This window comes from Mesoplodon densirostris, chromosome 16 (genome assembly GCF_025265405.1).
Source record: "Mesoplodon densirostris isolate mMesDen1 chromosome 16, mMesDen1 primary haplotype, whole genome shotgun sequence".
Taxonomy (NCBI): Eukaryota; Metazoa; Chordata; class Mammalia; order Artiodactyla; family Ziphiidae; genus Mesoplodon; species Mesoplodon densirostris.
This window is the reverse complement of record NC_082676.1, coordinates 56,131,342-56,144,005: the sequence shown is the minus strand read 5'-3', so window position 1 is coordinate 56,144,005 and position 12,664 is coordinate 56,131,342. Positions and strand designations below refer to the sequence as shown.

General features: G+C 45.2%; 1 protein-coding gene across 1 annotated transcript in view; it reads left to right on the top strand.

Annotated features, from left to right (window-relative positions):
* SHISA9 (shisa family member 9) overlaps positions 1-12,664 on the top strand; it is a 307,975-nt gene that overhangs the window by 278,913 nt on the left and 16,398 nt on the right. The window contains exons 3-4 of the mRNA XM_060078963.1: positions 3,027-3,182; positions 10,898-10,945. Of these exons, the coding sequence (XP_059934946.1) occupies positions 3,027-3,182; positions 10,898-10,945 (204 nt within the window). The remainder of the gene's footprint in view (positions 1-3,026; positions 3,183-10,897; positions 10,946-12,664) is intronic.

Genomic DNA, 12,664 nt, shown 5'->3' with positions numbered 1-12,664 from the left:
GGGAGCTGGCACATAAATACTCAAGGGCTCACTTGCCCATGGGCTGACAGAATTCTGAGACATGCACTCAAAGCCATTTACCAGAATGCCAGAGTGGGATTAAACTCCCGTTCTCCACAGTTGCCCCTTGCTGGGCATTGCACCCTTTATCTGCCTCTTTCTCTTTCCCATCTCACCCCCTCACCCCTTGTCTGCAGTATTGCCTTTCGTCACCTCCCAAATATGTTTGTACTTGAGTCCTTATCTCAGTGACTTCTGGGAAAACCCAAACTAAGAGAGTTACAGTGATTGACAGCTCATCACATGAGTCAAATGGGGATGAAGCAGAGTGCCTGGAACTGGTACTTCTGAATACACAAAACAGTAGCTGTCCACTAAAAAAAAAAAAGTGTGTGCGTGTGTGTGTGTGTGTGTTTGTGTATGTTGGGGAAAAAAAACCCACAGAGCAGCGAACAATGAGAACTTACAGTAAATCACTTCCTATTACACCAACATTTGGGCACAAACATGTCTGGCCTGACATGCCCAGGGGAAGCAGACAGACCTCCCCAGCAGGTTGCTCTGGAGAGGAAAATGTCAGAGGATGTGGGGTCCAGGCTACAGGGAGAGCTGTAATTTACATGAGACAACATTTCCACCATGACTTCATTAATCTTAGGACTCTTCTGCCCCAGCTGAATCCCAGCCAAAAAGTTATCATGGCAGAGAAACATGCCCGCCTCCTCAGATGCTGGCCAGCGGCTGGGCGACTTGGCTTATGTTTGGCGATATTCCCATTAGACAGTTGGGCTTGTGGGATGGCCCATGCATGTGCAGTGATAAAAATACTCTCCTTATCTCTGTGTCTCAGCTGTGGTAACCCTGCTTCTTTCCGTTCAAGTGTATTGGTTTCTAAAGCCAAACTTATTCTATATATGTCATGGGTTGAGTTGCCTAGAAGCAGTGCTTGAGAGGAGGGGTTCAGGTGTATGAGACCCTGAGGGAGTAAAACACACACACCTCTCTAAGGTGAGGGAAACAAAATAGGAAAGATAAAGGAGCCACACGGGGATGGGGCTCTCAGTTTCAGATAAAGTCTAGACCAGGGGTTGTCAAACTATGGCCCGTGGACCGAATTCAGCTGCCACCTATTTTGGTAAATAAAGTTTTTTTTTTTTTTTTTGCGGTATGCGGGCCTCTCACTGTTGTGGCCTCTCCCGTTGCGGAGCACAGGCTCTGGACAAGCAGGCTCAGCGGCCATGGCTCACAGGCCGAGCCGCTCCGCAGCATGTGGGATCTTCCCGGACCGGGGCATGAACCCGTGTCCCCTGCATTGGCAGGTGGACTCTCAACCACTGCGCCACCAGGGAAGCCCCGGTAAATAAAGTTTTAAATAAAGTTTTATTGGCACACAGCCACGCTGACATAATGTCTATGTCAGCTTTCTTGCTCCAAGGGCAGAGTCAAGTCGTCTCTGGACTGGATGGCCTGCAAAGCCTAAGCTATTTACATTCTGGCCCTTTCCAGAAAAAGCTTGCTGACCCCTGCTCTAAACTTGTCTCAACCCATGGGAGCTCTGGAGCCCCCCTTGTGCCATAAAGTTATCCCCACCTTGAGGCAAGGGCTGGTCTTGGTACCTTAGTGTCAGCTGGGCATTGGTTGTCCCCTACCCTGGGTGTTGAGGGTGAGGGACATTAAGAAGATTAAGCCCAGGATGGTGGCTCCCATCAGCCAAGAACAATTGTTTGGATGTTAGGGGCACCTGTGCGTTCTGAGCAATGGACACAGTGGCTGGGAAATGGGTGCACCTGCTGGTAAAGGGGATCTTTCAAGGCACTGCCAGCAACTACTGCCATGTTGATCTGGATCTCCAGAGGTGCTTCATGAAGATGGAGGGAACCCTTGCTTCCTGCCTGAAGCTGAGCCATAATTCTCTCACCTGGACTCTGTGACTCCCATTTCAGTCTTGCCTTCAGTCCGTCCATCCCATTGTTCTCAGGGTGAAGACAGAAACCCTTAACAGCTCAAAGAATAATTCCTGAGAGAAAACTTCTTGAACCTTTTTCCCCATGAATTCCAGTCCCTCTAAGGAGCCAATATTCAGTTTGTGTGTTTTTACCTATTTTTTTCAGTCTTTGCAAACCACAGCACACAAAAATATGCACAGATTTTCTTTTCTTTAAACCAAATGCCCTGTTATGCCCATTACTTTGACATTTGCTTTTTTTCCTTTAACAATATAAGCCATAAGAAACTCTCCAGTCTGACACGTATAGTTAACTGATTTTTAACTCGTTTTTTTAACAGCTGAATGATAGCCTATCATATGTATGTACATATTATGTACCTAATATAGATGTACAATAATTTAAGCATTCCTACATTGATAGGAGTTCAGGTTGTTTCTGTGTGGTTTTTATTTTTCACTTTACAAACCATGGTGCAAAGAACACCTCTGAACAAATATCCTCACATTCTGTTGCTTGTATTTCTGACGGCTCCATCCCTAGAAGTGGTATTATTTGGTCAACATACACATGCATTTTAAATTTCCATACACACTGCCAGATTCCTTTCTGCAGATACAGCAAATCATATGTCCACCATGAGTTTATGAGACTGTCCAGTTTCCAACATCTTTGCTAGATTGGTGTCCTTCAGTCCTTTTAATTTTTGCCAATCTCTTGGCAGGGGAGTGGCCTCCCGTTGTCCTGACTTGCATTTCCTTGACTGTTATTGAAGTTGGTCATCTTTTTATATGTATATTGCTTTGATAAAAGTAGCCCCCGCGGTGATAGGACCTTATGTTAACCTGGGGGGAGATGGAAGTGTTCTAGGGGAATCCTTTGCTCTTTACCCATGCATCCTCGGCTGCTCTCCAATGCAGAGTTGGTTGTTGCCGATATACCTGCCCATCCTCGGCTGCCCTCCCTCTCGTGTCCCCAAAGGGCGTGGAGTTTTGGTCTCAAGGGATGTGGCCATGGTGGGGGTGGGCAGAAGGTCCTGCCCCATTGGTGACCATCTCCGTCTGTTCTCTTCATTTCTAGACACCACCCAGATGAACAACGCGGTGCCCACCTCCCCTTTGCTGCAGCAGATGGGCCATCCACATTCCTACCCCAGCCTGGGCCAGATCTCCAACCCCTACGAACAGCAGCCGCCTGGCAAAGAGCTCAACAAGTACGCCTCCTTGAAGGCTGTCGGTAAGTGCTGTTTTGTTTCTTCTCTCTCTCTCCTGTACTTTTCTGTTACTACTGGATTTCCTTATCCCCTACTTTTTTTCTACTCATTTTTCTGTCTTTCTTATCTCATCTATCTATCTATCTTCTATCTGTGTATCTATCATCCGTCATCTATCTGTCCATCTACTATCTATGTATCATCTATCCATCCATCATCTATCTATCTTTCAAATTTTCTCTCTATTTCTCTTTCTGTTTCTTTCTTTCTGTCTCATTCTCTCTCTGTCTCTTTCTCATGTATTCTGGGTATCTTTGCTTGGGACACAGTTTACTAAGGATCAGAGCCCCTCAGGTGCTTTCTCTCGGCCCCAGGTCAAGTCCTACCTTGCTGTGTGGGGCGGGGGGCGGGAAGGAGGAGAACGTGGATACTCATTGGGTCATACCGATACCTCAGCCCCTTCGCCATCAACTGTCTGCCCTAGCGAATCCTCAGGGAACCTGGACTTAAGATCCAGGACACTTGGTCTCCAAACCCCCTGCCCTTTAAGTGTGACACTCACCACCCACACAGTCCAGCCTTTCAGAGAAGTCAGTAAGCCTGCACATTCCTATCTCAGGGAACTTCTGTTTTTCCAGATGTAAACATTTCTGGTGTTGGGGGGTGGGGGGGGAGCCTGGAGCTCCTATTACCCGAGTTCTTTTCAAGTGCCAGACATTGTATGTCCCTTTTATAGACACTGTCTTATTTTCTCATAGTGCTCCAAAGAGGAAGGCATAAGTATTGCCCCAATTTTCAGATTAGGAAAACTGAGACTCAGGGAGGCTAATTTAACTTGCTCCAAATCAAGCATCCTGTGGGCAACTTGAACTTGTGTTTTTATCGCTGCAGAGCCTATGCTCCTGCTGCCCCCTTCCCACAGCCCTGGGTGGGTTGGGGTTCAGTCCATTCCCCCGATTTGTACATGAGGGAGTCTGACGGTGACCCAGGCTCCTAAATAAATGACTCATGGCCCCGTTCTATAGGAGGAAGCTTTGGGGTGGGCAGAAGACTCCCAGACCCCATGCCTTCCTTTATAATCAGCTTCTCATCCTATTTCCTCTCCCCACTGCCAAGCTCCTCGTTGGAGATGGGACAGGAGACATGTGCTGATCAATTCCAGTATGAAATAGCCTAATTCTATCACAAACTCAGGACAGAAACCAAAGCACAGACATGATCACATGTCTAGGCTGCTGTCAGAACCACGGTCTACAGACATCAGATTCATAAAACAAGCATGTTGGTGCCCAACAGAGGGCGAGGCACATACTTGGAGCTTAGTGTTTGAACCAGAAGTCCATCTTTAGGAATTCATGTCCCTCAATCTCCCACGATTTCCAAATGGAACCATTTGAAGAGGGTTTGAGGGGTGCTTATAATTCTGAGGGCACAGGGTGTGCTGCCTAAATTCCAAGCCTCGTAAGACTTTACATAGTAATCTCCCACGTTTCCTGTTGAATTTCTCCACCCACCTCAACCCTCATCTACACCCGTGACCACAGGTTTCTTCTATTCCGTAATGTGTGTTTGCAGAGCACATACATCCTAAACGTGTTCAGATAAACTCAGATATTACTAGGAACGGAAGGGAGCCGTTGCCTAGGAAAGAGTCAGGGCATCTGTGCCAATGTAACTGCAGGAGCCTTCATGCACTATTCAGTGGCCCACCTCCCTTTCTGAGCCTTGCATCTAGGTGATGAAGAGCATCTGCTGTTATACTTGATTCTTCTTTTGCATTAAAAAAAAATCCACCCAGACGTCTTTTTTTTTTGAACTCGTCCTATTACCCAAAACAACTCATTTCTGGGCTTCCCTGGTGGCGCAGTGGTTGAGAGTCCACCTGCCAATGCAGGGGACACGGGTTCGTGCCCCGGTCCGGGAGGATCCCACATGCCGCAGAGCAGCTGGGCCTGTGAGCCATGGCCGCTGAGCCTGCGCGTCCAGAGCCTGTGCTCCGCAACGGGAGAGGCCACAACAGTGAGAGGCCTGCGTACTGCAAAAGAAAAAAAAAAAAAAAAAAAAAACTCATTTCTTCAACTTAGGCCCAGTGTTTCCTTCCCCCTCAACACCCAATAGCTCTTTGGGTAAATCATAAATGGATCTTCCAACAGAATTCCTTGATTCTGTCCAGCATTGACTCAGGGCTTCTTGGTATAGCAAATGTTTGCAGTGCATTTGGAATTAAACTTGCAGTCTGAAAGTTTATTTGACACTCCTTGAGTAAGACTTTCTTCCACAAAGCTGGAACTCTTGAAATGTTTGTTGAATGAAGGAATGAGCTTGTCTTTGACAAGAATCAAAGAATAGCTTAGTTGGAAGGGAGCACCCCTATTTCTTCTAAGAACTCTGAAGGGTCTCACTTGGGGTACCCTCCCCAATCCTGGCTATGGTTGATGTGCCCCTCTTCTTCTTGGTCCTTCTTTTCTGACTATTATGGGAGTTCACAAGCTTTATCTGAGTCACAGATGGTCTTGTAATGGTCTTGTGAGGTCCAGTGAGGGGCAGACTGAGCAAATGCATGACCCGATGGGTTACCCAGGAGTCCAGAGTCTGCCTGCCCAAATGAAATGCAAATCCCATAATAAACATTATTTCAAGGGTTCTCTAGTAAGGCATAATGTGACTGTGCTGTGAATGATGAAATGCGTTTCATTAACAAAATCATTACCACCCAGTAGAGAAGTTGTTTAAAAAATGGTTTGCTGTGGAAAGCTCTGCAGTATCTGATAACCAGACTCATTTTCTAAAAATTTCAATTCAGTAAATAAGGGGAGACTTGGACAGCCTTTAATGTTAACTGCCAAGTTCAAAAATACCTCTGGAAAATCAGTGTTCTCTTGGAGGCTTTAATATTCAGAACATCAAGTGGGTTGGTCACCAAAACCCCCTGACCTCAGCTTCTTCGTGTGAAAAATGAAGAACCTGAACTTTCTAGTTTCCAAGCTCCATTCTAATTTTAAAATTGGAAAATTAAACAGTTCTACTCATTCTAGTCATTAGAATACCCGTGGACCATTAAATATGTCTCCTTCATTCACTACCAACTCTGGGGAGAAAGGGGCGGGAATTATTGGTAGTTCCTGAGATAAATTCTTCCCAAACAAGACTTCCCATCTATTTAATTTAATTTGATTTGATTTAATTTTTATTTTATTTATTTAATTTTATTTTTGTTGTTTGCTTGTTGAAATCACACTCATTCATGTTTAAAGAGAGCTCCTTTCTTTCTATAATTCAGGGATTTGGGAAAGTAACATCTGGTCCTATATAGCATGTGACTACAGAACAGTCTTTGTTGCCAAGGAGTTCATTGGCCAGTTATTGTAAAATATTAGCATACACTAGGGAGATGTAAGAGGCTAAACCTCACTGTACTCTGTACAAGAAGGAGTGATGAAGTTGAATGATTATTTGTTCAACGCTTTCATCCATCCTGCAAACATTTAATCTGGTGTCCCTTGATTGTCGGTCCCACTGAGGCATGAACCAAGTCTGTCCCTTTCATCGATGTATCCCCAGCATGTAGCACCATGAAGGGATCTTTTCTTTTTTTTTGAACTAGTATTTTTATTCATTTCAAAAGTTCTTCCCTTTTTTCCTTTCTTTAACTTTTCCCATCCCCCACCTGCCATTTCAACCATGTAGAGCTATTTGGGAAAATTGGTCTCAGCAGAACACCAGAGAACACAAGCATCAAATATCGCCTTTGGACTATGTAATTTAAACAAAAATCTTGTTTTATCAATAACTCAAATATTATTTTAAGCATTTAGTCCGTGTAATAGTAACAAAATAAATGCTTACTTCAGTGTTTTCAAAATCACTCCAGACCTCACCCTCGGCTATTCTTCTTCTTGGGGTTAATAAACTTGGGGGTCTGTATTTGGTGACCCACTGACATCTGCAGAAGTCTGACATGTTCTAAAACTGCATGATTCGTGTCTTTTTCCTCCTCTTCTCTGCTGTCTTCCACAAAGGGTAAAGCCCATCTTATCTCTGCTGGCACAGGACAAATCAGTTATTGCTTCTGTGGCCTCTGATCACTCATGAAGGGACCTTAATAAGCCCTCCCAAAACATATTTGTAAAACCACTGAATAATACCACGTGACAGACACCACCCACATCATGTCAGGAGCATGAGATCATAAGCAAGATGGTGGCATATAGCACTGCCCCTGCAGTTGGTCAGGACTGAGTTTAAGATCTAGTTTATACGTTTATTGCAGAAATTACTCAACCTTCCAGGTCTCAGTTACCCCATGTGTACAATGGATATAATAAAAATATACAACTAATTGTCTATTGGGAAGATTTGATGATACAGTGCAGGGAAAGTGCTTACCCTGGTACATGGTCAGCCCTCAATCAATACTGCCCCATATGAAAGTCTCCAGACCAGAATTGTTTGTTGGTCATATTTTTCCTTGATTTTCCAAATACACTGGTACCTGGATTAACATGCAATTGGTAGATTTCACTTTGAAGGAAATAGAGAGTTGGGTCCATATCCTTCACTCCAGTTTGATGGGAAAGATGTGCCTGAAAGCTAACTCACTTTGGGACTCTGATAAAACAAACAAGCAAGCAGCAAATGACTTTTCTGAATTGTGCTTAGGGCCAGCAAAGAGGCAGCCCAAACCTCTTCACTCTCCCCATCAGTAGCCTGGACAATGAAGGTCCATATGCCCAGAGCTATGACTCCTACAATCCATCAAAGAAAGATTCTGTTTCACTCAATTAACTCTCCTTACTAAGTCAGAAATGTGGGTTTAAACATTTTCTAAGTATTTTCTACCAAGAAAAGTCAAGAAGTGTGTGTTGTTCTAGACTGAGCCAAACTGTAACCTGAAAATTCAGTTAAGCACACAGATCCTCTGGCCTGAGCCACCTGTGGATAGGTGGTTACAATGCAAGGACCCACTTTATGGTTCCTCATAGGTCAATATTTGCAAAGACAGTTGTGAAAGTATCCCTAAGGGTCACCTGATGATTCAGAGATGGGTGATTCCTGCCTCCGGAACTGGGAAAAGATCACTCTTTTATGTAATTCCTGATGGGCTTTGCAAATGGAAAATTGCCTGCACGTTGGCATTTAGCTCCTGTTGGCCCCGTGTCTAGTTTTTCCTCTAGGTGTCTTGAGAGTTTAAATCCTCAGCTGCTAAAGGTTCCTGACCACATGCCCTTTAGATGCTTTAGTGCAACTTATGCTGCCCAGTGAGGGAAAGAGACAGGAAGTAACAGCATTATTGATGAAAGGCTGTGCCTTTTTTTTTAATTCAAGAATTTAATAAGAAAATATTTTCTCTGTTGCTATTTGACAGTCTATGGACTGTTTTCCCAGTACCATGTTACATTTTCCAATAGCACTTTTTAAAACCACAGCAACAATGCACTTAGATGTGGCAGGAATTCTTTTTCACTCTTTCTGTAGGAATCATGTGTGAAAACCCTAAGTGATGCATAAGCCCCTCAAATGTGAATTAACCTCTGCTAGTTTTTCTTTTTGTCATTGTTATGGAGGAAAGTGAGCTAGTGTCATTGACCCAAACAGTACACCTCTGAAGGAGGTATCAGTCCCAACGTCAGAAGATGGGGAAACTGAGGCTTGGTATAGTTAAGTAATTTTCCCAAAGTCACACCCAAAGAGCCAAGACTCATATTTGGTTTAGCCTGATTCAGGTCATCTTCTTCCCACAAAACGAGGCTGTCTCTCACAGAGCAATTTCTGGCACCAGAGGTTATAACCAGGCCAAAAAAAAAAAAAAAGATTGAAAAGGGAGGACTTACTAAGGTAGTAATTGTTTTCTTTGTTTGAAGGTAAAAGTTTTCTCATGATGCTGAGTATAATTGCGGTATAACATGTTTAAGGTGCATTATAGTTGAGGTATAATATCATATGTATAGTATAATACTCAGATTGTAATTTTACAATAGTGTGACTGCTGAAAATATACATACACTAGGGTCATCAACATCCCAGTAAGGATAAGAAATATTTCCTCTCCCAGAAAGTTCCCTCATGGCCGCTTCCTCTCAATGCCGTAGGCCCATCCTCTTTACATAAGCATTTAATTTTTCACCCAAAAAATATTTATCTAATGTCCATTAGTGTCACCAAGCCCATAATGGGACCTTAGCTATATATTTGGTAGCTTGTGTGCCATCTTGTTAAGTGCCCTTATTAGCTTTGGATTTATGAAACAAAACTTGTTACTCTCTTGCCCTGTCTTAGATAGTGGGGACAGAGGTGACCACAGCTTGTTTCTTGCCTTCAAGGCAGTCATGGATTTGATTTGGGAGCAAACGGCTTCCTTGGGCTTAGTGACTCAGTGACTCGGTCAGGCGTGTGTCCACCCGCACAGGAAGATCTGGGGCCGCATCACTATTTCCAGATGTCAATAATCCTGGCTCAGGGGGAGAAGAAACATGAAGTCGTCCCAGGCGGGTCCCACTTAATTTTAAGTTCGTCACTCTTCACCTGTCATTCCAATTTCCCCTCTGTTAGTGATGAGGGTGAAGAGCTCATATCCGCAGGGGGAATGTGGCAATTTGAACATCCTTTGGTACGCCTGGGAGGCCAACCAGAAATGTTTAAATGGGGCCGGATCTGTGCTCTGTAATCATCCAGATCACAGACTGTTCCCTACATCTCTTCCCAGCTGGCAGCCTGATAAATCTCTGGAAATTGTGCAGAAATGTTGAGGACTTGGTTTTTCCAGGTAGATTCCTAAGAAAGGAAACTGGAGCTAGTAGCGCACGCTGATTGGTCAGGCCGCCAGCCAGTGGGCAGAGGCTGCTGCTTAGGCACATGCGCAGGTTTGCCTCGGTTTGAGTAAAACCCGATCTTACAGAGAAGGTCTATCGAGGACCGGGATAGGCTGTAGCCATAGTCATTCTCACCATCCTTTACAAAAGGGTTACTATGGGGCTCTCCTAATAATAAGAGATACCCCCAGGGCTCATCCAGTACATCTGAAATGGAATTCAATTTAGAGAAACTGATTTATAATCAAAGTCCCAGGCATTATGGGATTCTCAGATAACAAGTTTGATTCCTTTAGCATTGAGGGGAATTTCCTTACCTCAGGAAGAATGACCCCGTGGAGAACCTTGAGTTCATTCATTCATTCAACAATATTTTTCAAACACAGACCGTGTGCTAGGCACTGTGAAAGCGGGGTCTCCACTCCACCCAGCCTGCCACCCAGCATTTAAAGTTGCAGTCAGCAGAGCCTGCCCCGACCTTGAATTTGGAGCTAATGGTGCTCCCCCCCCCACCTTTTTAGCAGGGGGATTGCAATAAAAGAGGATTAAAATTTATCTCTTGTCAACAGAGCATTATTAGCCAAAGTGACCTCATGTAACTAAAACTTTGCTTTCTTTCTTCGAGGGTTGAAATTTACAGCCACCTAGGAATTCTCTCTCTCCCTGAAAACATCTAGACTTTCTTCAGGGGAACCTCTCTTGATCCTGTGTTGGGTATTATCTTGATCGTGCTTCAGGGCCTTGCAGAGAGAAGTGTTCACATAATCGTAATTGTGCCTTTGGTCCCTCGCCCTGTTCCCCGGTCCCCTGAGACCTGCGCCCCTTGGAGGCTGCAGCTGGGGTGCCTGCAGAGCATCTGGGAGTTGAGGGCACAGCACACGTGGGAAGCCCGTGAACAGATCAGCATCTCTCCACTGTTGTTTTTTTAGGAAGTTCTGAGGGTGACTGGACAGTGGCGACACTTAAGTCACCGAAAGGTACCGTGTGGCTTTTTCTAGCTCTTTTGTCCAGGTGTCGTTGGATCTGGCATTAATCCATGAAGGCACAGAGAATCCTGGTGTCTGTGTGCACACATGTGTCCGCGTTGGGTGGACCTGCAGGTCCGTCTGAGTTCCAGTGTGTAGGTGTTGTGTGTGTGTGTGTGTGTGTGTGTGCACGTGCGCACCTGGGGTGGCACGTCTGTGCTCCGGGCTGTTGTGAAAAGTGTGCCACTCCTCACTTCCCGATGTTCATTGCCTGAAGGAAAATGTCACTGTCAGAAACCATCCCAGGTAAGACATCCAGGAGACGTTTTTTTCTCAGAAAACTGTGCAGGCAAATGGCAAAATATAAGGTAAATTAATGCAGGGGGAAAAACACAAATTGTAAGGGAGAGATAAACAGAGTCAGATTGTTGGCCCTGGGTCTTGGGAATGATTAGCCTTTTGGGGAACAGATGCTATTTTCAACTTTCCTGGCTACCATGGTGAGCATCAAAAGTTGGTCCCCTTGAGTCTGTGTGTTAACTAGCTGGGTGACTGGGCTAGGTGGTAGCTATAATTTATTAACCCCCTACTATGTGCCAGACAGAGGGCTGGGCCCTTGATGAAATTTTGTCCTTGAACTGTCCGATGACCCAGCCATGTATGTGTTGTCCTTCCCCTTCAGAGTCGAGGACATGGGCTTCTGAGCGAGGCTAGCTCTTGCTTGTCTAAAGTCATATAGCTGCTAAGTGATGAAGCTGAATTTGAACCCATGTCTGCCTGACTCTAATGCTTAAGTTATTTCTCACTGGGATGTGATGGGAATGGCTATTTTCCAGAACAGACTGGAAACTCAGTTCTCTTCTTTCTTCACTCTTTATGCTTTGTTGGATTTGGTAGTTGGGAGGATGTAGCTGACCCAAGCAAGTGAAGGTCAAACCCTTTAGTGACCTTGAACTGGGAGAAGTTCGAACATATTGCACGGCTGTAGGTAAGATACTGGTAGGGCCCTTTTGCCTTCTGAAAAGACAGTTCTGGTTTCTAAGTGGAGACTGGATCGGGGGAGGGTGGGCTGGAGTTGAGGTCACCTTCTGGAAGGCTCTTGCAGTCATCCAGGTGGGCAGTGCCCCGAACTGGGGTGGGTAGAGGATGAAGAGAAGAAAATAGAGCAGGGGAGTGATGAAGAGACTGCAGAAGGTATGAGTGAGGGCGTGGGAGGGCAGAGGAGGGAGACGTGCGCCGCCCCGGGGTTCTCAGGTTTGAGCCACTTGAGTGCGTATCAGCATCCCCTGGAGGAGTGTTAAAACCTAATTCCTGGGCCCAACCCCAGAGCTTCTGATTCACTAGGTGTGGCCAGAGAAGCTGAACTGCTAATGCTGCTGCTGCTGGTCTGGGGACCATACTTTAAAAACCACTGCAGTAGAGAAATCTTGCTGGGAAACTAAGACTGTTTGATTGGGTCTCCAAGCATCTTTCTGTGGGTTGAGGGTTCTGAAGACGGAAGCTTGACCAGAGTCCCAGAGGCTCCGAAGCAACCTGAGCTCTGGGGCGGGGTGGGGGGAATGAGGTGTATCACCCCATATTCCAGAATTGGGAGTGAGAGCTTTAGACCCTCGTGTCTAATGAGAACCCCTTGATTACCCAGTTGTTGCCTTGAGAGAGGCAGATTTTTTGGATCTGCATTAGATAATAACTATTCACATGTCAACATCCATTTTTAGAAATGCAAACAAT